This window comes from Oncorhynchus mykiss, unplaced genomic scaffold (genome assembly GCF_057628025.1).
Source record: "Oncorhynchus mykiss isolate SJ-2025 unplaced genomic scaffold, ASM5762802v1 scaffold103, whole genome shotgun sequence".
NCBI classification, from domain to species: Eukaryota; Metazoa; Chordata; class Actinopteri; order Salmoniformes; family Salmonidae; genus Oncorhynchus; species Oncorhynchus mykiss.
Window position 1 is genome coordinate 1,187,986 of NW_028322102.1, and position 27,015 is coordinate 1,215,000.

At 41.7% G+C, this 27,015-nt stretch overlaps 1 protein-coding gene across 4 annotated transcripts in view; it reads right to left on the reverse strand.

Annotated features, from left to right (window-relative positions):
- Positions 1-5,347: 5,347 nt before the first annotated feature.
- Positions 5,348-27,015, reverse strand: part of LOC110513667 (dedicator of cytokinesis protein 1) — a 636,864-nt gene continuing 615,196 nt past the window's right edge. For all 4 annotated transcript variants that reach the window (XM_090228873.1, XM_090228870.1, XM_090228871.1 and 1 more), the window contains exons 50-52: positions 19,430-19,595; positions 10,127-10,275; positions 5,348-6,423 (exon numbers count right to left, since the gene is read on the reverse strand). In XM_090228873.1, coding sequence (XP_090084999.1) covers positions 6,328-6,423; positions 10,127-10,275; positions 19,430-19,595 — 411 coding nt within the window. In that variant the 3' untranslated portion in view covers positions 5,348-6,327. The remainder of the gene's footprint in view (positions 6,424-10,126; positions 10,276-19,429; positions 19,596-27,015) is intronic.

Genomic DNA, 27,015 nt, shown 5'->3' on the forward strand with positions numbered 1-27,015 from the left:
GAGAGAGAGAGAGAGAGAGAGAGAGAGAGAATAGATAGACAGAGAGAATAGATAGAGAGATAATATATATAGAGGGAATATATATAGAGAGAGAATAGATAGAGAGAGAATATATAGAGAGAGGGGGAATATATATAGAGAGAGAATAGATAGAGAGAGAATATATAGAGAGAGGGGGAATATATATAGAGAGAGAATAGATAGAGAGAGAATATATAGAGAGAGGGGGAATATATATAGAGAGAGAATAGATAGAGAGAGAATATATAGAGAGAGGGGGAATATATATAGAGAGAGAATAGATAGAGAGAGAATATATAGAGAGAGGGGGAATATATATAGAGAGAGAATAGATAGAGAGAGAATATATAGAGAGAGGGGGAATATATATAGAGAGAGAATAGATAGAGAGAGAATATATAGAGAGAGGGGGAATATATATAGAGAGAGAATAGATAGAGAGAGAATATATAGAGAGAGGGGGAATATATATAGAGAGAGAATAGATGAAGAGAGAGAGAAAGAGAGAAAATAGGTAGGGAGAATAGGTAGGGAGAGAGAGAGAGAGAGAATAGATAGGGAGAGAAAAGATAGAGAGAGAACAGATAGAATAGAATAGATAGAGATAGAGAGAAAGAGATAGAATAGGTAGGGAGAGAAAAGATAGAGAGAGAGGGGGCGAGAAAAAGAAAGAGCGAGAGGGAGAGAAAGAGAGAATAGATAGGGAGAGAAAGAGAGAGAGAATAGATATGGAGAGAGAGAAAGAGAGAGGGAGAGATAATGGATAGGGAGAGAAAGAGAGAGAGTTGGAGACAATAGATAGGGAGAGAAAGAGAGAAAGAGAGAGAGAGTTGGAGACAATAGATAGGGAGAGAAAGAGAGAAAGAGAGAGAGAGCGAGAGAGAGAGAGGGGAGAGGAGAGAATAGATAGGGAGAGAAAGAGAGAAAGAGAGAGAGCGAGAGAGAGAGAGGGGAGAGGAGAGAATAGATAGGGAGAGAAAGAGAGAATAGATAGGGAGAGAAAGAGAGAGAATAGATAGGGAGAGAGAGAGAGAGAGAGAGAGAGAGAGCGAGAGATGAGAGAATAGATAGGGAGAGAGAGAGAGAGAGAGAGCGAGAGATGAGAGAATAGATAGGGAGAGAGAGAGAGATAGAGAGAGAGAGAAGGAGAGACAGAGAGAGAGAGAGAGAGAAGGAGAGAGAGGTAGAAGGCCGTCTCATGTGATTGAAACACAGTGTCTAAAATGTCCCCCTATTCTCTATACAGTGCACTACATGTCCCCCTATTCTCTATACAGTGCACTACATGTCCCCCTATTCTCTATACAGTGCACTACATGGCCCCCTATTCTCTATACAGTGCACTACATGGCCCCCTATTCTCTATACAGTGCACTACATGTCCCCCTATTCTCTATACAGTGCACTACATGGCCCCCTATTCTCTATACAGTGAACTACATGTCCCCCTATTCTCTGTACAGTGCACTACATGGCCCCCTATTCTCTATACAGTGCACTACATGTCCCCCTATTCTCTATACAGTGCACTACATGGCCCCCGATTCCAGTATATTCCAGTGAAGATATTTAACAGGAACTCAGTACATGTTAAAGACAGATGATTCCAGTATATACCAGTGAAGATATTTAACAGAAGCATGTGGAAGCTCTGGTTATTCATTTTAATCTTCATATAGTGTCGCGTATCCAACCAGACACTCTCCCAAAGTAACAAGGTTGTTTCACAACGAGGCAAATTAAAAAGTCAATTTGATGCTGCGGCTCTGCATATCATGATGCAAATTCAGCAAATCCTAACGCATTTCCCTGATAACTAAGTTGTTGTAATTGTTGGATGATGACAGGAACACTGTGTTGTATCCCCCCACAGCCAGATGGGGGAAAAACATAAATGATCAGATTTCTTTACAGTGTCAGTTCCACCGGGAACCACCTGGCACTGTAGATTACAACACTTAGTATGTGTCATCGTAATGCTCGTCACTAAATCTGTGTTTACATAATGTTTAGCATGCATGTCCAGGTACAGGGACCACAATATATTCTATATGTTAGATCGATCCCCTGTCTGTTCATATAGAGGTCAAACCCTGTTTAATATTACCGTAAGAGACAGAGTACACGTTCATAACCTTGTAGATAATAATACTTTACTATTAGATATGTTAGATCCCCTGTCTGTTCATATAGAGGTTAAACCTTGTTTAATATTACCGTAAGAGACAGAGTACACGTTCATAACCTTGTAGATAATAATACTTTACTATTAGATATGTTAGATCCCCTGTCTGTTCATATAGAGGTTAAACCTTGTTTAATATTACCGTAAGAGACAGAGTACACGTTCATAACCTTGTAGATAATAATACTTTACTATTAGATATGTTAGATCCCCTGTCTGTTCATATAGAGGTTAAACCCTGTTTAATATTACCGTAAGAGACAGAGTACACGTTCATAACCTTGTAGATAATAATACTTTACTATTCGATATGTTAGATCCCCTGTCTGTCACATATAGAGGTTAAACCCAGTTTAATATTACCGGGGGGGGGGCAGTAAATGGCCCTAAAGTGGCAAAAAAAAAGGCATGTGAACCCTTTGGAATTAACTGGATTTCTGCATCAATTGGTCATACAATTAAGTCACAACAATAGACAAACACAGTCATCAAATCAAATCAATTTATATAGCCCTTCGTACATCAGCTGATATCTCAAAGTGCTGTACAGAAACCCAGCCTAAAACCCCAAACAGCAAGCAATGCAGGTGTAGAAGCACGGTGTGCTTAAACTAATAACACACAAATTATGGTATTTTTCTTGTCTATATTGAATACATAATTTAAACATTCACAGTGTAGGTTGTAAAAAGTATGTGAACCCCCCAAGGCTAATGACTTCTCCAAAAGCTAATTGGAGTCAGGAGTCAGTTAACCTGGAGCCCAATCAATAAGATGAGATTGGAGATGTTGGTTAGAGCTGCCTAGAAGTATAAAAAACACTCACAAAATGTTAGTTTGCTGTTCACAAGAAGCATTGCCTGATGTGACCCATGCCTCAAACAAAAGTATCTCTAAAAGCCTTGACGTTCATCAGTCCACGGTAAGACTAATTGTGGCCGTCCTGCAAAGATGACTGCAAGAGCACAGCGCAGAATGTTCAATGAGGTTAAGAAGAATACTAGAGTGTCAGCTAAAGACTTACAGAAATCTCTGGAACATCTCTGTTGATGAGTCTACGATACGTAAAACACTAAACTAGAATGGTGTTCATGGGAGGACAAAGAGAAGCCACTACTGTCCAAAGAAAATATCATTTCTTCACGTCTGAAGTTTACAAAAGAGTGGCCCAGTCAGAGTCCTGACCTCAACCCGATTGAGATGCTGTGGCATGACCTCAAGAGAGCAGTTCACACCAGACATCCCAAGAATATTGCTGAACTGAAACAGTTTTGTAAAGAGGAATGGTCCAAAATTCCTCTTGACCGTTGTGCAGGTCTGATACACAACTACAGAAAACGTTTGGTTGAGGTTATTGCTGCCAAAGGAGGGTCAACCAGTTATTAAATCCAAGAGTTCACATACTTTTCCCACCCTGCATTGAGGAAAGGGAAAGAGGGTGTAACCTAGTCAGTTGTACAACAGAACACATTCAACTGAAATGTGTCCTCTGCATTTAACCCAACCTACTCTGAATCAGACAGGTGCCTTAATCGACAACCACGTCTTCGACGTTTGTGGAACAGTGTGAATGTTTACATGGTGTATTCAATTGTTTGTGTGTTTATTAGTTCAAGCAGACTGTGTTTATTTACTGTTGTGACTTAGATGAAGATCAGATAAAAATAATCACTGTAAACAGTCAATGGACCTACATTCATACAGGTTGACTGTCCAGCTGGCTAATAATCACTGTGCACAGTCAATGGACCTACATTCATACAGGTTGACTGTCCAGCTGGCTAGTAATCACTGTGCACAGTCAATGGACCTACATTCATACAGGTTGACTGTCCAGCTGCCTAGTAATCACTGTGCACAGTCAATGGACCTACATTCATACAGGTTGACTGTCCAGCTGGTTAGTAATCACTGTGCACAGTCAATGGACCTACATTCATACAGGTTGACTGTCCAGCTGGCTAATAATCACTGTGCACAGTCAATGGACCTACATTCATACAGGTTGACTGTCCAGCTGGCTAGTAATCACTGTGCACAGTCAATGGACCTACATTCATACAGGTTGACTGTCCAGCTGCCTAGTAATCACTGTGCACAGTCAATGGACCTACATTCATACAGGTTGACTGTCCAGCTGGTTAGTAATCACTGTGCACAGTCAATGGACCTACATTCATACATGTTGACTGTCCAGCTGCCTAGTAATCACTGTGCACAGTCAATGGACCTACATTCATACAGGTTGACTGTCCAGCTGCTTAGTAATCACTGTGCACAGTCAATGGACCTACATTCATACAGGTTGACTGTCCAGCTGCCTAGTAATCACTGTGCACAGTCAATGGACCTACATTCATACAGGTTGACTGTCCAGCTGCCTAATAATCACTGTGCACAGTCAATGGACCTACATTCATACAGGTTGACTGTCCAGCTGCCTAGTAATCACTGTGCACAGTCAATGGACCTACATTCATACAGGTTGACTGTCCAGTTGGATAGTAATCACTGTGCACAGTCAATGGACCTACATTCATACAGGTTGACTGTCCAGCTGCCTAGTAATCACTGTGCACAGTCAATGGACCTACATTCATACAGGTTGACTGTCCAGCTCGCTCGCTAATATTTACTAGAAATTTCCCCAAAAGATGGATAGAGGACTACTTTTTTGCTAATTTTTAGGAAATAAAATCAAATTTTAGTGCGGTCCTCCGGACCTCGTTGAAGACGAAATCGTCCCCGGGGGTAAAATGAGTCTGACATCCCTGCTGTATAATATTACCGTAAGAGTACAGAGTTCACCTTGATAACCATGCATTACCTTACCGTAAGAGACTGTACAGGCGTCACCTTGATAAGCTGTATATCGTTACCGTAAGAGACTGTGTAGACTTTACCTTGATAACCCTGCATTACCTTACCGTAAGAGACTGTGTAGACTTCACCTTGATAAGGCTGTATATCGTTACCGTAAGAGACTGTGTAGACTTCACCTTGATAACGCTGCATTACCTTAACGTAAGAGACTCAAAGTCTCTTCAAAGTCAACAACACAGATGGAACAGACTTTGTTTCAAAGGTATTTTGTTTCGTTAAGTTGTAGTGCAGCGAAAACACAAAGAAGCAGTTGAAACATCCAGTTGAGAAAGTTTATTCAGAAGTCAGTAGTGAATTGGAAACAGTCAACGGTAAAATCCTATACAATAACGATGTATGATGGAGGAGGAGGGAGTTAGTTGTGTTCACTGCAAAGAAAACACAAACCTTACCCAGAAAATCAACGATAGGCAGATTCTCACATACCAATTCTTTATAGTCCCTGTCATTTCAAAACTTTAAAAAACTTTTTTTTTTGTATTCTTTTTTTTTTTGGTGGAGGGGGGGGGGGATATAAATGCAAACCTGTTAATCTAATGCAATGTTAATACAAAATAAAAGTCATGATAAATTCCACATAAAGAAAAAATATGAAATGAAAATAAAATCCTATATACAAACCTCTGTACAAAGCGGGAATATGGATAGAAAAAGATAAACCACTGAATAAAAATGGATGTTTTCTGTAACTATGGATACAAAAGATAAACCACAGAATAAAAAGCATGGTTTCCTGTTACTATGTGCTCCCAGCTCCTAAGGGCAGGTGGGAGGGGTCAGAATGTTGGTCGTCACTCACCAGCCTGTCTATTGGTCAAAGACAGAACCAGAGAACGCTTCATTCACCTGGTTCTGATTCTATATTCATTTCACTCATTCTAAAGGTTCTATAGGTGGAACACGATCTCATAGCATTACAAAGGCCTGAACTGGTATCACGTGGAGAATGGAGTCCTAGATGGTAGATAGCGTCAATAAATTCAGTGACCAGTAATCATGTGAAACTGATTCACCTATCTAACCTATGGTAAAGTAGACCGCATCATCACACTTGAGGCAAAAAATTGAAAAGGATCAATGAGGCTCTGCCACAAAATGGCACCCTATTCCCTACGTAGTGCACTACTTTTAACCAGAGCCCTATCGGCCGTGGCCAAAAGTAGTGCACTATATGGGGAATAGATTGCAGAGGGGAAAGAACCTTGTGTGTTTTAAATCGGGTGTCTTAATGTCATTGTTTATTGTACAATTCCTGAATCGATGGAGGCTTGTTTCCTGGTGGTCTTAGGGGGAGGAGGAGGAGGGGTCTTGCTGGGAAGAGGAGGTGGCAAATGCTATTCAAAAAAAGAAAAGAGAGAATACAGAAATATTAAGACACCTTTATAAGACATTATGAAGGCTTATACATACTTATAACACGTTGTGAAGCTTTAAACTCAGCTTATACATCCTTATAACACGTTGTGGAGCTTTAAACTCAGCTTATACATCCTTATAAACACGTTGTGAAGCTTTAAACTCAGTTTATACATCCTTATAAACACGATGTGAAGCTTTAAACTCAGTTTATACATCCTTATAAACACGATGTGAAGCTTTAAACTCGGCTTATACATACTTATAACACGTTGTGAAGCTTTAAACTCAGCTTATACATCCTTATAAACACGTTATGAAGCTTTAAACTCAGTTTATACATCCTTATAAACACGTTATGAAGCTTTAAACTCAGCTTATACATCCTTATAAACACGTTGTGAAGCTTTAAACTCAGCTTATACATCCTTATAAACACCTTGTGAAGTTTTAAACTCAGTTTATACATCCTTATAAACACGTTGTGAAGCTTTAAACTCAGCTTATACATCCTTATAAACACCTTGTGAAGTTTTAAACTCAGCTTATACATCCTTATAAACACCTTGTGAAGCTTTAAACTCAGTTTATACATCCTTATAAACACGTTGTGAAGCTTTAAACTCAGCTTATACATCCTTATAAACACGTTATGAAGCTTTAAACTCAGCTTATACATCCTTATAAACACGATGTGAAGCTTTAAACTCAGCTTATACATCCTTATAACACGTTGTGAAGCTTTAAACTCAGCTTATACATCCTTATAAACACGATGTGAAGCTTTAAACTCAGCTTATACATCCTTATAACACGTTGTGAAGCTTTAAACTCAGCTTATACATCCTTATAAACACGATGTGAAGCTTTAAACTCAGCTTATACATCCTTATAAACACGATGTGAAGCTTTAAACTCAGCTTATACATCCTTATAACACGTTATGAAGCTTTAAACTCAGCTTATACATCCTTATAACACGTTATGAAGCTTTAAACTCAGCTTATACATCCTTATAAACACGATGTGAAGCTTTAAACTCAGCTTATACATCCTTATAAACACGATGTGAAGCTTTAAACTCAGCTTATACATCCTTATAACACGTTATGAAGCTTTAAACTCAGTTTATACATCCTTATAACACGTTGTGAAGCTTTAAACTCAGATGCTTCAAGGAGATTAAAGAAAGATGAATATCCTGGAAATGTAGCAGGTCATCTCACAACTCAGCAGTTAAAGATCCCTGAGATTCTGCTGCCAACACACTGACTCAACTATCTAGCCACTTTAATAATGGAAACGTTGATGTAATAAATGTATCACTAGCCACCTTATATGTTTATATACCCTACATTACTCATCTCATATGTATATACTGTACTCTACACAAGACTCAATGACACCAGCAGTCAAGGCCTTGGAGTCAAACCCGCTGTCACTAGCTGGGAAAATCTGATTGTAATGTCCCTCCCCCACTAATCTAGTCTGACTCCAGTTTACTGCCTGTCCCTCCCCACTAATCTAGTCTGACTCCAGTTTACTGCCTGTCCCTCCCCACTAATCTAGTCTGACTCCAGTTTACTGCCTGTCCCTCCCCACTAATCTAGTCTGACTCCAGTTTACTGCCTGTCCCCTCCCCCACTAATCTAGTCTGACTCCAGTTTACTGCCTGTCCCTCCCCCACTAATCTAGTCTGACTCCAGTTAACTGCCTGTCCCTCCCCAATAATCTAGTCTGACTCCAGTTTACTGACCGTCCCTCCCCTACTAATCTAGTCTGCTCCAGTTTACTGCCTGTCCCCCCCCCCCACTAATCTAGTCTGACTCCAGTTTACTGCCTGTCCCTCCCCTACTAATCTAGTCTGACTCCAGTTTACTGCCTGTCCCTCCCCAACTAATCTAGTCTGACTCCAGTTTACTGCCTGTCCCTCCCCCACTAATTTAGTCTGACTCCAGTTTACTGCCTGTCCCTCCCCTACTAATCTAGTCTGACTCCAGTTTACTGCCTGTCCCCCCCCCCACTAATCTAGTCTGACTCCAGTTTACTGCCTGTCCCTCCCCACTAATTTAGTCTGACTCCAGTTTACTGCATGTCCCTCCCCTACTAATCTAGTCTGACTTCAGTTTACTGCCTGTCCCTCCCCACTAATCTAGTCTGACTCCAGTTTACTGCCTGTCCCTCCCCTACTAATCTAGTCTGACTCCAGTTTACTGCCTGTCCCTCCCCTACTAATCTAGTCTGACTCCAGTTTACTGACCGTCCCTCCCCACTAATCTAGTCTGACTCCAGTTAACTGCCTGTCCCTCCCCCACTAATCTAGCCTGACTCCAGTTTACCACCTGTTTCCCCCCAGTGAGACTAATCTAGCCTGACGCCTGTTTACCCCCCAGTGAGACTAATCTAGCCTGACTCCAGTTTACTGCCAAGTCTCCCCCTCCCAGTGAGACTAATCTAGCTTGACTCTGTAGGTTCGGAGGAGACAGGCTGAGGTAGGAGGAGACATGCTGAGGTAGGAGGAGACAGGTTCAGGTAGGAGAAGACAGGCTGAGGTAGGAGGAGACAGGCTGAGGCAGGAGGAGATAGGCTGAGGCAGGAGGAGACAGGCTGAGGCAGGAGGAAACAGGCTGAGGCAGGAGGCAGGCTGAGGTAGGAGGAGACATGCTGAGGTAGGAGGAGACATGCTGAGGTAGGAGGATACAGGTTCAGGTAGGAGAAGACAGGCTGAGGTAGGAGGAGACAGGCTGAGGCAGGAGGAGACAGGCTGAGGCAGGAGGAAACAGGCTGAGGCAGGAGGCAGGCTGAGGTAGGAGGAGACATGCTGAGGTAGGAGGAGACATGCTGAGGTAGGAGGAGACAGGTTCAGGTAGGAGAAGACAGGCTGAGGTAGGAGGAGACAGGCTGAGGCAGGAGGAGACATGCTGAGGCAGGAGGAAACAGGCTGAGGCAGGAGGAGACAGGCTGAGGAAGGAGGAGACAGGCTGAGGCAGGAGGAGACAGGCTGAGGCAGGAGGAGACAGGCTGAGGAAGGAGGAGACAGGCTGAGGTAGGAGGAGACAGGCTGAGGCAGGAGGAGACAGGCTGAGGCAGGAGGAGACAGGCTGAGGCAGGAGGAGACAGGCTGAGGCAGGAGGAGACAGGCTGAGGCAGGAGGAGACAGGCTGAGGCAGGAGGAGACAGGCTGAGGCAGGAGGAGACAGGCTGAGGCAGGAGGAGACAGGCTGAGGTAGGAGGAGACAGGCTGAGGTAGGAGGAGACAGGCTGAGGTAGGAGGAGACAGGCTGATGCAGGAGGAGACAGGCTGAGGCAGGAACAGACAGGCTGAGGCAGGAGGAGACAGGCTGAGGTAGGAGGAGACAGGCTGAGGCAGGAGGAGGCAGGCTGAGGCAGGAGGAGACAGGCTGATGCAGGAGGAGACAGGCTGAGGCAGGAACAGACAGGCTGAGGCAGGAGGAGACAGGCTGAGGCAGGAGGACCATCAGGCTGTAGCCACCAGGACAGACATGGTGGAGGAGGAGAGGAGTGTGTTGCTGAGGACTGTGGACACTCCCTCCCTCCCTCCCTCCCTCCCTCCCTCCCTCCCTCCCTCCCTCCCTCGTGATGATGGGCTGTTGTTCCATTAACCGTAGTATTGACGTGGCATCATTAAGGTGCTGTTCTTAGCCCACATTAAAAACCTACCCTTTGATGGTGTGTCAGGGGAGGGGTGGAGGGACTCGTCAAGTCTTCATTATCTCCTAGCAGGTTCCCATAATCAGCAGAGATGCCCTTCACGGGCAGGGGAGGAGGAGTCTCTCCTTTATCAACCCCCATCCCATTCAGCTCCAGACCTGAGAGACAGACAGACAGGCAGAGAGACAGGCAGAGACAGAGAGAGACAGAGAGACAGGGAGACAGACACAGAGAGACAGACACAGAGAGACCGAGAGAGAGAGACAGACAGAGAGACAGAGAGAGAAAGACAGATAGACAGAGAGACAGAGAGACAGACACAGAGAGAAACAGAGACAGACACAGAGAGAAACAGAGAGACAGACACAGAGAGACAGAGACAGACAGAGACAGACAGACACAGAGACACAGAGAGACAGAGAGACAGAGAGACAGAGAGAGAGAGAGAGAGAGAGAGAGAGAGACAGACAGAGAGACAGAGAGAGAGACACAGAGAGACAGAGAGAGAGAGAGAGACAGAGGACAATCTTTATTTCTGAGGTCACCACTCATCCCCAAGGGAAACAGCTGAATGCATACGACAGCAACAACACTGGAAACCAGAGATGCTCGCTCGCTCTGTCTGTCTGTCTGTCTGTCTGTCTGTCTGTCTGTCTGTCTGTCTGTCTGTCTGTCTGTCTGTCTGTCTGTCTGTCTGTCTGTCTGTCTGTCTGCTTTATTTATTCACAACAAACAAAACAAGCAATAGACAACAACAAGAGACAGACAACAACAAGGAGACAACAAACACAGTTTGCAGGTGTGGCTGGAAGCCCAAAAGCTGATATAAAACCCAGAATAAAAACGATATACAATACACAAGTACCAAAATGAACAGATATCAAAACATAGTAATTATTCAGATGGTGCCAGTGGTGAATAGTCTTACACATTGTCTTTTGTATGATGAGTAATATGTGTAGGTAGGAGACGTATGTACTGGCCCAGACAATATCACAGTACATGAGATCTGGGTCAACGCAGCTCTAGTGTAGAGTTGAGAAGCGAACCTGATGAACCAAACCACTCTGATGATTCCAACAGATTTCATCACTTTGCTACAGACAAAATGAATATGTTCCTACCAGGATAACGTTTCATCGATTAGAGCTCTGAGGAACCTAGTGGATGTGGCTCTGGTTCCGTTTAATTTAATATAATCAAGTTGGATGTATTAATGCTTAAAGAGAATTTGTTTATCTGGAATCATTTTGAAAATGTGGCCCGAGTTGGTTTCATTTAATTAGTGAATCAAAAATGCTTGGGTGATACAATCTAATTGGTATCATCAGTAAAGAGAAGGGAGGTACGGTAGGAGAACCAACAGCAAGGTCATTGATATAGATTAGGAATAACAGAGGGCAAAATAGTACGATGAAAACTAGACTGGTAAAACCCTCACCCTGCACTATGAAAACTAGACTGGTAAAACCCTTACCCTCCACTATGAAAACTAGACTGGTAAAACCTTACCCTCCACTATGAAAACTAGACTGGTAAAACCCTCACCCTCCACTATGAAAACTAGACTGGTAAAACCTTACCCTCCACTATGAAAACTAGACTGGTAAAACCCTCACCCTCCACTATGAAAACTAGACAGGTAAAACCCTCACCCTGCACTATGAAAACTAGACTGGTAAAACCCTCACCCTCCACTATGAAAAGTAGACTGGTAAAACCCTCACCCTCCACTATGAAAAGTAGACTGGTAAAACCCTCACCCTCCACTATGAAAACTAGACTGGTAAAACCCTCACCCTCCACTATGAAAACTAGACTGGTAAAACCCTCACCACTAACCCCTACCCTCCACTATGAAAACTAGACTGGTAAAACCCTCACCCTCCACTATGAAAACTAGACTGGTAAAACCCTCACCCTCCACTATGAAAACTAGACTGGTAAAACCCTCACCCTCCACTATGAAAACTAGACTGGTAAAACCCTCACCCTCCACTATGAAAACTAGACTGGTAAAACCCTCACCACTAACCCTCACCCTCCACTATGAAAACTAGACTGGTAAAACCCTCACCCTCCACTATGAAAACTAGACTGGTAAAACCCTCACCCTCCACTATGAAAACTAGACTGGTAAAACCCTCACCCTCCAATATGAAAACTAGACTGGTAAAACCCTCACCCTCCACTATGAAAACTAGACTGGTAAAACCCTCACCCTCCACTATGAAAACTAGACTGGTAAAACCCTCACCCTCCATTATGAAAACTAGACTGGTAAAACCCTCACCCCCCACTATGAAAACTAGACTGGTAAAACCCTCACCCTCTACTATGAAAACTAGACTGGTAAAACCCTCACCCTCCACTATGAAAACTAGACTGGTAAAACCCTCACCACTAACCCTCACCCTCCACTATGAAAACTAGACTGGTAAAACCCTCACCCTCCACTATGAAAACTAGACTGGTAAAACCCTCACCCTCCACTATGAAAACTAGACTGGTAAAACCCTCACCCTCCAATATGAAAACTAGACTGGTAAAACCATCACCCTCCACTATGAAAACTAGACTGGTAAAACCCTCACCCTCCACTATGAAAACTAGACTGGTAAAACCCTCACCCTCCACTATGAAAACTAGACTGGTAAAACCCTCACCCCCCACTATGAAAACTAGACTGGTAAAACCCTCACCCTCCACTATGAAAACTAGACTGGTAAAACCCTCACCACTAACCCTTACCCTCCACTATGAAAACTAGACTGGTAAAACCCTCACCCCCCACTATGAAAACTAGACTGGTAAAACCCTCACCCTCCACTATGAAAACTAGACAGGTAAAACCCTCACCCTCCACTATGAAAACTAGACTGGTAAAACCCTCACCCTCCACAATGAAAACTAGACTGGTAAAACCCTCACCCTCCACTATGAAAACTAGACTGGTAAAACCCTCACCCCCCACTATGAAAACTAGACTGGTAAAACCCTCACCCTCCACTATGAAAACTAGACTGGTAAAACCCTCACCACTAACCCTTACCCTCCACTATGAAAACTAGACTGGTAAAACCCTCACCCCCCACTATGAAAACTAGACTGGTAAAACCCTCACCCTCCACTATGAAAACTAGACAGGTAAAACCCTCACCCTCCACTATGAAAACTAGACTGGTAAAACCCTCACCACTAACCCTTACCCTCCACTATGAAAACTAGACAGGTAAAACCCTCACCACTAACCCTCACCCTCCACTATGAAAACTAGACAGGTAAAACCCTCACCCTCCACTATGAAAACTAGACAGGTAAAACCCTCACCCTCCACTATGAAAATTAGACTGGTAAAACCCTCACCCTCTACTATGAAAACTAGACTGGTAAAACCCTCACCCTCCACTATGAAAACTAGACTGGTAAAACCCTCACCCTCCACTATGAAAACTAGACTGGTAAAACCCTCACCCTCCACTATGAAAACTAGACTGGTAAAACCCTCACCCTCCACTATGAAAACTAGACTGGTAAAACCCTCACCCTCCACTATGAAAACTAGACAGGTTTTGAACTCTGTGTCACACCACAGGATATCTTGGCCCTGGTAGATACACAGCCGTTTGCATTAACACATTGTTCTCTATCATAAACATGAACTATATATCCAAATTATATGTTAAATCATGACACACATAATAATGCAATCTAGAAAGTAATATTTAATGATCGACCGTGTCAAACACTTTGGGATAAATCTCAAAAGATACCGTTCATTGTTGTTCACGGATGTAAAGATTTTATCCACGTGTTGAGAAAGAGCCGTATCTGTGGAGTAGTTTTTCATTAAAAACATATTGGTGCTCATATAGAATATAGTGTTGATTTAAATGTTTCAGCATTCTCTTATGCAGCAATTTTTCTAGGACTTTAGAAAAACATGGTAGTACAGATATTTGGGGTGATAATTTGTAAAATATCTTGGATCTCCAGATTTATAGAGAGAGGTATAACTTTGGCAATTTTCTAATTTTTAGGAACAATACCAGTTGGGATTGATTTGGTGAAGATGTACGTTATAAAGAGGCTCAGTGATCGAGGTACACACCGATTTCACCACAGAGACACCGATCTCATCATGACCTGCCGCTGATATCTTTAAGTTACCGATGATCTCCATCGCCTCCCATCAGGAGGATCACACTGAAGCAGAGACGGGACATGTAACCCAGGGGGAGTTCCATCCGTTTTCTCTGTTGTCTTTGACAGAGAGGAACCCACATTCACAAAAAATGTTTTTACTTAACTGACATGAAATAACATCAGGATCAGTATAGGTCTTATTTCCAACAGGACATTGACATGGGGGAGTTGTACAGGCCTTTTTTCTTACTCAACAGATGATTGATGAACCTTTTACACAACTTTTCATAATTTTTTTTTTACTGAGGGTTTTATGAGACCGGGTTGAGAAAACCCAAGGTTTCCAGAACCTTCTGCTGCTCTCTTACGTGACTTAACTAAGGCAAATCAATGGTGAAATACAGAAATTGAAAGATGTGAGTCTGGCAAGCAGACTCCAAATCAGCCTGAATATATATATATATCATCAATCAACATCTTAAAGCGATCATAATTACTTCAGTTAAATATTCTACATTCTACTAATCATTCCCATCTGTTCATTTTCCAGTTGCCGAAGAAAAGTGGAAAGTGGTCATAAATTTCAATTAAAAGTACACCTGTTATTACCTGCCACATTATTTAAAGAATCAATAAGGGAGTCAGGTGAACTGGTCAGTCTCGTGGGCTTATAGACGAGGGGATACAGATATCTACAGTATAAACTACTCAACAAGGCAGGTGGACTGGTCAGTCTCGTGGGCTTATAGATGGGATACAGATATCTACAGTATAAACTACTCAACAAGGCAGGTGGACTGGTCAGTCTCGTGGGCTTATAGACGCCGGGATACAGATATCTGCAGTATAAACTACTCAAGGCAGGTGGACTGGTCAGTCTCGTGGGCTTATAGACGACGGGATACAGATATCTACAGTATAAACTACTCAACAAGGCAGGTGGACTGGTCAGTCTCGTGGGCTTATAGACGGGATACAGATATCTACAGTATAAACTACTCAACAAGGCAGGTGGACTGGTCAGTCTCGTGGGCTTATAGACGGGATACAGATATCTGCAGTATAAACTACTCAACAAGGCAGGTGGACTGGTCAGTCTCGTGGGCTTATAGACGCCGGGATACAGATATCTGCAGTATAAACTACTCAACAAGGCAGGTGGACTGGTCAGTCTCGTGGGCTTATAGACGCCGGGATACAGATATCTGCAGTATAAACTACTCAAGGCAGGTGGACTGGTCAGTCTCGTGGGCTTATAGACGAGGGGATACAGATATCTGCAGTATAAACTACTCAACAAGGCAGGTGGACTGGTCAGTCTCGTGGGCTTATAGACGAGGGGATACAGATATCTACAGTATAAACTACTCAACAAGGCAGGTGGACTGGTCAGTCTCGTGGGCTTATAGACGAGGGGATACAGATATCTACAGTATAAACTACTCAACAAGGCAGGTGGACTGGTCAGTCTCGTGGGCTTATAGATGAGGGGATACAGATATCTGCAGTATAAACTACTCAACAAGGCAGGTGGACTGGTCAGTCTCGTGGGCTTATAGATGGGATACAGATATCTACAGTATAAACTACTCAACAAGGCAGGTGGACTGGTCAGTCTCGTGGGCTTATAGACGAGGGGATACAGATATCTACAGTATAAACTACTCAACAAGGCAGGTGGACTGGTCAGTCTCGTGGGCTTATAGACGAGGGGATACAGATATCTACAGTATAAACTACTCAACAAGGCAGGTGGACTGGTCAGTCTCGTGGGCTTATAGACGAGGGGATACAGATATCTACAGTATAAACTACTCAACAAGGCAGGTGGACTGGTCAGTCTCGTGGGCTTATAGACGACGGGATACAGATATCTGCAGTATAAACTACTCAACAAGGCAGGTGGACTGGTCAGTCTTGTGGGCTTATAGACGAGGGGATACAGATATCTGCAGTATAAACTACTCAACAAGGCAGGTGGACTGGTCAGTCTCGTGGGCTTATCGACGAGGGGATACAGATATCTGCAGTATAAACTACTCAACAAGGCAGGTGGACTGGTCAGTCTCGTGGGCTTATAGATGGGATACAGATATCTACAGTATAAACTACTCAACAAGGCAGGTGGACTGGTCAGTCTCGTGGGCTTATAGACGAGGGGATACAGATATCTGCAGTATAAACTACTCAACAAGGCAGGGGGACTGGTCAGTCTCGTGGGCTTATAGATGGGATACAGATAGCTGCAGTATAAACTACTCAACAAGGCAGGTGGACTGGTCAGTCTCGTGGGCTTATAGACGACGGGATACAGATATCTGCAGTATAAACTACTCAACAAGGCAGGTGGACTGGTCAGTCTCGTGGGCTTATAGACGAGGGGATACAGATATCTACAGTATAAACTACTCAACAAGGCAGGTGGACTGGTCAGTCTCGTGGGCTTATAGACGAGGGGATACAGATATCTACAGTATAAACTACTCAACAAGGCAGGTGGACTGGTCAGTCTCGTGGGCTTATAGACGAGGGGATACAGATATCTGCAGTATAAACTACTCAACAAGGCAGGTGGACTGGTCAGTCTCGTGGGCTTATAGATGGGATACAGATATCTACAGTATAAACTACTCAACAAGGCAGGTGGACTGGTCAGTCTCGTGGGCTTATAGATGGGATACAGATATCTACAGTATAAACTACTCAACAAGGCAGGTGGACTGGTCAGTCTCGTGGGCTTATAGACGAGGGGATACAGATATCTACAGTATAAACTACTCAACAAGGCAGGTGGACTGGTCAGTCTCGTGGGCTTATAGACGAGGGGATACAGATATCTACAGTATAAACTACTCAACAAGGCAGGTGGACTGGTCAGTCTCGTGGGCTTATAGACGAGGGGATACAGATATCTACAGTATAAACTACTCAACAAGGCAGGTGGACTGGTCAGTCTCGTGGGCTTATAGACGACGGGATACAGATATCTGCAGTATAAACTACTCAACAAGGCAGGTGGACTGGTCAGTCTTGTGGGCTTATAGACGAGGGGATACAGATATCTGCAGTATAAACTACTCAACAAGGCAGGTGGACTGGTCAGTCTCGTGGGCTTATCGACGAGGGGATACAGATATCTGCAGTATAAACTACTCAACAAGGCAGGTGGACTGGTCAGTCTCGTGGGCTTATAGATGGGATACAGATATCTACAGTATAAACTACTCAACAAGGCAGGTGGACTGGTCAGTCTCGTGGGCTTATAGACGAGGGGATACAGATATCTGCAGTATAAACTACTCAACAAGGCAGGGGGACTGGTCAGTCTCGTGGGCTTATAGATGGGATACAGATAGCTGCAGTATAAACTACTCAACAAGGCAGGTGGACTGGTCAGTCTCGTGGGCTTATAGACGACGGGATACAGATATCTGCAGTATAAACTACTCAACAAGGCAGGTGGACTGGTCAGTCTCGTGGGCTTATAGACGAGGGGATACAGATATCTACAGTATAAACTACTCAACAAGGCAGGTGGACTGGTCAGTCTCGTGGGCTTATAGACGAGGGGATACAGATATCTACAGTATAAACTACTCAACAAGGCAGGTGGACTGGTCAGTCTCGTGGGCTTATAGACGAGGGGATACAGATATCTGCAGTATAAACTACTCAACAAGGCAGGTGGACTGGTCAGTCTCGTGGGCTTATAGATGGGATACAGATATCTACAGTATAAACTACTCAACAAGGCAGGTGGACTGGTCAGTCTCGTGGGCTTATAGATGGGATACAGATATCTACAGTATAAACTACTCAACAAGGCAGGTGGACTGGTCAGTCTCGTGGGCTTATAGACGAGGGGATACAGATATCTACAGTATAAACTACTCAACAAGGCAGGTGGACTGGTCAGTCTCGTGGGCTTATAGACGAGGGGATACAGATATCTACAGTATAAACTACTCAACAAGGCAGGTGGACTGGTCAGTCTCGTGGGCTTATAGACGAGGGGATACAGATATCTACAGTATAAACTACTCAACAAGGCAGGTGGACTGGTCAGTCTCGTGGGCTTATAGACGAGGGGATACAGATATCTACAGTATAAACTACTCAACAAGGCAGGTGGACTGGTCAGTCTCGTGGGCTTATAGACGAGGGGATACAGATATCTACAGTATAAACTACTCAACAAGGCAGATGTCAGTGAGTGCTTCTCCCTTTCTAAATACGTTTATGTTGTAATCACCCAATAGAAATCACCCAATCCTTGTAATCACCCAATAGAAATCACCCAATCCTTGTAATCACCCAATAGAAATCACCCAATCCTTGTAATCACCCAATAGAAATCACCCAATCCTTGTAATCACCCAATAGAAATCACCCAATCCTTGTAATCACCCAATAGAAATCACCCAATCCTTGTAATCACCCAATAGAAAACACACAATCCTTGTAATCACCCAATAGAAATCACCCAATCCTTGTAATCACCCAATGGAAATCACCCAATCCTTGTAATCAACCAATATAAATCACCCAATCCTTGTAATCACCCAATAGAAAAAACATTTTTAGCTTCACTATTAATCCAATCCCAGGTCGATGCAAGGACATCAATGAAACTACCAATGTCAGGGAAGACAGAGACGACCCTAGAGAGCCCAGGGAAGATGTAGACGACCCTAGAGAGCCCAGGGAAGACAGAGACGACCCAAGAGAGCCCAGGGAAGACAGAAACGACCCTAGAGAGCCCAGGGAAGACGTAGACGACCATAGAGAGCCCAGGGAAGACAGAGACGACCCAAGAGAGCCCAGGGAAGACAGAGACGACCATAGAGAGCCCAGGGAAGACAGACAACCCTAGAGAGCCCAGGGAAGACAGAGACGACCCTAGAGAGCCCAGGGAAGACAGAGGCGACCCTAGAGAGCCCAGGGAAGACAGAGGCGACCCTAGAGAGCCCAGGGAAGACAGAGACGACCCTAGAGAGCCCAGGGAAGACAGAGACGACCCTAGAGAGCCCAGGGAAGACAGAGACGACCCTAGAAGAAACATTCAGCCGGCAGGGTAAGAGAACATGGCGGAGGTAGCTGCAAGGCAAGTGTGTGTGTGTGTATGTGTGTGTGCATATCTGTCTATGTATGTGTGTGTGTACTCACTGGAGACGGTGAGCAGGCTGAAGGACAGTTTGTTCCTGGGGGTGATGGGTGGGGGGCCCGGGGAGGAATGGGGCTGGGGGGCTCCGGGGGACACAGAGAGACGGCGGTCTCCACTCAACAGGTTCAACACCTGACTCTTTGGTCTCTGAGGCCTCAGTGGGCTGATCTGAACACACACAGAGAGAGAGAGAGAAGAGACGTATCACAGATCCTGTAGGAATCAAATCAAATCAAATCGTACAATCAAAAAATAGATAAGAGGACGCGGGCGGATCTGATGACGTCTGGAGAGAGCCATCAGAGATCAGGATGCTATCAATCAATCAATCATTCAGGAGAGAGGGAAGGAAGGAGAGAGCCATCAGAGATCAGGATGCTATCAATCAATCATTCAGGAGAGAGGGAAGGAAGGAGAGAGCCATCAGAGATCAGGATGCTATCAATCAATCAATCAATCAGGAGAGAGGGAAGGAAGGAGAGAGCCATCAGAGATCAGGATGCTATCAATCAATCAATCAATCAGGAGAGAAGGAAGGAAGGAGAGAGAGAGCAATACATAAAAAGCAAGCAAGAAACAAAGAAAGAGAGGAGGGAGAGAAAGGAGGGAGAGAAAGGAGGGAGAGAAAGGAGGGAGAAAGAAAGATGCCACCTAAAACCATCATGTTGCTATCAAACCTATTGTTTATTAGAAGTCAGACCATCAAAACTACATCACAGTAGAAAACCATCTAAACTACATCTCAATAGAACTCAATAGAAAATCATCTAAACTACATCTCAATAGAACTCAATAGAAAACCATCTAAACTACATCTCAATAGTATTCAATAGAAAAACATCTAAACTACATCTCAATAGAATTAAATAGAAAATAATCTAAACTACATCTCAATAGAACTCAATCGAAAACCATCTAAACTACATCTCAATAGAAAACCATCTAAACTACATCTCAATAGAAAACCATCTAAACTACATCACAATAGAAAACCATCTAAACTACATCTCAATAGAAAACCATCTAAACTACATCTCAATCGAAAAACATCTAAACTACATCTCAATAGAAAAACATCTAAACTACATCTCAATCGAAAAACATCTAAACTACATCTCAATCGAAAAACATCTAAACTACATCCCAATAGAAAACCATCTAAACTACATCTCAATAGAACTCAATAGAAAACCATCTAAACTACATCTCAATAGAACTCAATAGAAAACCATCTAAACTACATCTCAATAGAAAACCATCTAAACTACATCTCAATAGAAAACCATCTAAACTACATCTCAATAGATCTCAAAAGAAAACCATCTAAACTACATCTCAATAGAAAACCATCTAAACTACATCTCAATAGAAAACCATCTAAACTACATCTCAATAGAAAACCATCTAAACTACATCTCAATAGAAAACCATCTAAACTACATCTCAATAGAAAACCATCTAAACTACATCTCAATAGAACACCATCTAAACTACATCTCAATAGAAAACCATCTAAACTACATCTCAACAGAAAACCATCTAAACTACATCTCAATAGAAAACCATCTAAACTAAATCTCAATAGAAAACCATCTAAACTACATCTCAATAGATCTCAATAGAAAACCATCTAAAATACATCTCAATAGAAAACCATCTAAACTACATCTCAATAGAAAACCATCTAAACTACATCTCAATATAACTCAATGGAAAACCATCTAAACTACATCTCAATAGAAAACCATCTAAACTACATCTCAATAGAAAACCATCTAAACTACATCACAATAGAAAACCATCTAAACTACATCACAATAGAAAACCATCTAAACTACATCTCAATATAACTCAATAGAAAACCATCTAAACTACATCTCAATAGAAAACCATCTAAACTACATCTCAATAGAAAACAATCTAAACTACATCTCAATAGAAAACCATCTAAACTACATCACAATAGAAAACCATCTAAACTACATCACAATAGAAAACCATCTAAACTACATCTCAATAGAAAACCATCTAAACTACATCTCAATAGAAAACCATCTAAACTACATCTCAATAGAAAACCATCTAAACTACATCTCAATAGAAAACCATCTGAACTACATCCCAATAGAAAACCATCTAAACTACATCTCAATAGAAAACCATCTAAACTACATCTCAATAGAAAACCATCTAAACTACATCTCACTAGATCTCAATAGAAAACCATCTAAACTACATCTCAATAGAACACCATCTAAACTACATCTCAATAGAAAACCATCTGAACTACATCCCAATAGAAAACCATCTAAACTACATCTCAATAGAAAACCATCTAAACCACATCTCAATAGAAAACCATCTAAACTACATCTCAATAGATCTCAATAGAAAACCATCTAAACTACATCTCAATAGAACACCATCTAAACTACATCTCAATAGATCTCAATAGAAAACCATCTAAACTACATCTCAATAGAACTCAATAGAAAACCATCTAAACTACATCTCAATAGATCTCAATAGAAAACCATCTAAACTACATCTCAATAGATCTCAATAGAACACCATCTAAACTACATCTCAATAGATCTCAATAGAAAACCATCTAAACTACATCTCAATAGATCTCAATAGAAAACCATCTAAACTACATCTCAATAGAACTCAATAGAAAACCATCTAAACTGCATCTCAATAGAAAACCATCTAAACTACATCACAATAGAAAACCATCTAAACTACATCTCAATAGAAAACCATCTAAACTACATCTCAATAGATCTCAAAAGAAAACCATCTAAACTACATCTCAATAGAAAACCATCTAAACTACATCTCAATAGAAAACCATCTAAACTACATCTCAATAGAAAACCATCTAAACTACATCTCAATAGAAAACCATCTGAACTACATCCCAATAGAAAACCATCTAAACTACATCTCAATAGAAAACCATCTAAACTACATCTCAATAGAAAACCATCTAAACTACATCTCACTAGAACACCATCTAAACCACATCTCAATAGAAAACCATCTAAACTACATCTCAATAGATCTCAATAGAAAACCATCTAAACTACATCTCAATAGATCTCAATAGAAAACCATCTAAACTACATCTCAATAGAAAACCATCTAAACTACATCTCAATAGATCTCAATAGAAAACCATCTAAACTACATCTCAATAGAAAACCATCTAAACTACATCACAATAGAAAACCATCTAAACTACATCACAATAGAAAACCATCTAAACTACATCTCAATAGAAAACCATCTAAACTACATCTCAATAGAAAACCATCTAAACTACATCTCAATAGAAAACCATCTAAACTACATCTCACTAGAACACCATCTAAACCACATCTCAATAGAAAACCATCTAAACTACATCTCAATAGATCTCAATAGAAAATCATCTAAACTACATCTCAATAGAACACCATCTAAACTACATCTCAATAGATCTCAATAGAAAACCATCTAAACTACATCTCAATAGAACTCAATAGAAAACCATCTAAACTACATCTCAATAGATCTCAATAGAAAACCATCTAAACTACATCTCAATAGATCTCAATAGAAAACCATCTAAACTACATCTCAATAGAACTCAATAGAAAACCATCTAAACTGCATCTCAATAGAAAACCATCTAAACTACATCTCAATAGAAAACCATCTAAACTACATCTCAATAGATCTCAAAAGAAAACCATCTAAACTACATCTCAATAGAAAACCATCTAAACTACATCTCAATAGAAAACCATCTAAACTACATCTCAATAGAAAACCATCTAAACTACATCTCAATAGAAAACCATCTAAACTACATCACAATAGAAAACTATCTAAACTACATCTCAATAGAAAACCATCTAAACTACATCTCAATAGAACACCATCTAAACTACATCTCAATAGAAAACCATCTAAACTACATCTCAATAGAAAACCATCTAAACTACATCTCAATAGAAAACCATATAAACTAAATCTCAATAGAAAACCATCTAAACTACATCTCAATAGATCTCAATAGAAAACCATCTAAAATACATCTCAATAGAAAACCATCTAAACTACATCTCAATAGAAAACCATCTAACCTCATCTCAATATAACTCAATAGAATACCATCTAAACTACATCTCAATAGAAAACCATCTAAACTACATCTCAATAGAAAACCATCTAAACTACATCACAATAGAAAACCATCTAAACTACATCACAATAGAAAACCATCTAAACTACATCTCAATAGAAAACCATCTAAACTACATCTCAATAGAAAACCATCTGAACTACATCCCAATAGAAAACCATCTAAACTACATCTCAATAGAAAACCATCTAAACTACATCTCAATAGAAAACCATCTAAACTACATCTCACTAGAACACCATCTAAACCACATCTCAATAGAAAACCATCTAAACTACATCTCAATAGATCTCAATAGAAAACCATCTAAACTACATCTCAATAGAACACCATCTAAACTACATCTCAATAGATCTCAATAGAAAACCATCTAAACTACATCTCAATAGAACTCAATAGAAAACCATCTAAACTACATCTCAATAGATCTCAATAGAAAACCATCTAAACTACATCTCAATAGATCTCAATAGAAAACCATCTAAACTACATCTCAATAGAAAACCATCTAAACTACATCTCAATAGATCTCAATAGAAAACTATCTAAACTACATCTCAATAGAAAACCATCTAAACTACATCTCAATATAACTCAATAGAAAACCATCTAAACTACATCTCAATAGACCTCAATAGAAAACCATCTAAACTACATCTCAATAGAAAACCATCTAAACTACATCTCAATAGAAAACCATCTAAACTACATCTCAATAGAAAACCATCTAAACTACATCTCAATAGAAAACCATCTAAACTACATCTCAATAGAAAACCATCTGAACTACATCCCAATAGAAAACCATCTAAACTACATCTCAATAGAAAACCATCTAAACTACATCTCAATAGAAAACCATCTAAACTACATCTCACTAGAACACCATCTAAACCACATCTCAATAGAAAACCATCTAAACTACATCCCAATAGATCTCAATAGAAAACCATCTAAACTACATCTCAATAGAACACCATCTAAACTACATCTCAATAGATCTCAATAGAAAACCATCTAAACTACATCTCAATAGAACTCAATAGAAAACCATCTAAACTACATCTCAATAGATCTCAATAGAAAACCATCTAAACTACATCTCAATAGATCTCAATAGAAAACCATCTAAACTACATCTCAATAGAACACCATCTAAACTACATCTCAATAGATCTCAATAGAAAACTATCTAAACTACATCTCAATAGAAAACCATCTAAACTACATCTCAATATAACTCAATAGAAAACCATCTAAACTACATCTCAATAGAAAACCATCTAAACTACATCTCAATAGACCTCAATAGAAAACCATCTAAACTACATCTCAATAGAAAACCATCTAAACTACATCTCACTAGAACACCATCTAAACCACATCTCAATAGAAAACCATCTAAACTACATCTCAATAGATCTCAATAGAAAACCATCTAAACTACATCTCAATAGAACACCATCTAAACTACATCTCAATAGATCTCAATAGAAAACCATCTAAACTACATCTCAATAGAACTCAATAGAAAACCATCTAAACTACATCTCAATAGATCTCAATAGAAAACCATCTAAACTACATCTCAATAGATCTCAATAGAAAACCATCTAAACTACATCTCAATAGAACACCATCTAAACTACATCTCAATAGATCTCAATAGAAAACCATCTAAACTACATCTCAATAGAAAACCATCTAAACTACATCTCAATAGAAAACCATCTAAACTACATCTCAATAGAACTCAATAGAAAACCATCTAAACTACATATCAATAGAAAACCATCTAAACTACATCTCACTAGAAAACCAATTAAATGTACTGCACTGAAAGGCCAACTGTGTCTAAGCTGAAGAATAACAAACGAGAGAGCAATTAAATACCATTTAGGGTGAAAATTGCTTTCGTATCCTCGTCGGGATTGGCTCATCGTATTCCTCTCTGAACATGCAAATATGTACAGAGGCTATTTGTATTTCTAAAGCTGGGTATAGATTGAAACTCACGTTTATTGTCAGCTTACTGCATCTTATTTGTGGTTAGTGCCTCAATATTGGTTTCACATGGTATGGCATAATTTCAATCTGTATTGTGAAGAAGTTTTAAAGGGCTCCACACTTATATATATATATATATATATATATATATATATTGTAGACAATCAGCTGTTGATTCACAAGTTAATTTGTCATTCAACCCCTCTGTAAAACTCAAAGTCAGTCAACAACAGGGTGATGCTTAGAGTGGATTTATTTAACGGAGACAGTACAGTTTACAGCTGTTAGCCTCTTCCCTGTGCCAATGATGTTGAATGAAAGAGTAATCTCTCCTCTCTTCTCAGGCCCCGAGGAAGAAGCTCTATCAGGGGCCAGCCGCCTGGCTGGCTGATCTACCACCAGGGGAATCTAGGGGCCAGACGACTGGCTGACTGATCTACCACCAGGGGAATCTAGGGGCCAGGCACCTGGCTGGCTGATCTACCACCAGGGGAATCTAGGGGCCAGACGACTGGCTGACTGATCTATCACCAGGGGAACCTAGGGGCCAGACGACTGGCTGGCTGATCTACCACCAGGGGAATCTAGGGGCCAGACGACTGGCTGGCTGATCTACCACCAGGGGAATCTAGGGGCCAGACGACTGATGCCTGGATGGCTGATCTACCACCAGGGGAATCTAGGGGCCAGACGACTGATGCCTGGCTGGCTGATCTACCACCAGAGGAATCTAGGGGCCAGACGACTGATGCCTGGATGGCTGATCTACCACCAGGGGAATCTAGGGGCCAGACGACTGACGTCTGGCTGGCTGATCTACCACCAGGGGAATCTAGGGGCCAGACGACTGGCTGACTGATGTAGCACCAGGGGAATCTAGGGGCCAGACGACTGGCTGGATGATCTACCACCAGGGGAATCTAGGGGCCAGACGACTGGCTGACTGATCTACCACCAGGGGAATCTAGGGGCCAGACGACTGGCTGACTGATCTACCACCAGGGGAATCTAGGGGCCAGACGACTGGCTGGCTGATCTACCACCAGGGGAATCTAGGGGCCAGACGACTGGCTGGCTGATCTACCACCAGGGGAATCTAGGGGCCAGACGACTGGCTGGCTGACTGATCTGCCACCAGGGGAATCTAGGGGCCAGACAACTGGCTGGCTGATCTACCACCAGGGGAATTTAGGGGCCAGACGACTGGCTGGCTCATCTACCACCTGGGGAATCTAGGGGCCAGACGACTGGCTGGCTCATCTACCACCTGGGGAATCTAGGGGCCAGACGACTGGCTGGCTCATCTACCACCTGGGGAATCTAGGGGCCAGACGACTGGCTGGCTCATCTACCACCTGGGGAATCTAGGGGCCAGACGACTGGCTGGCT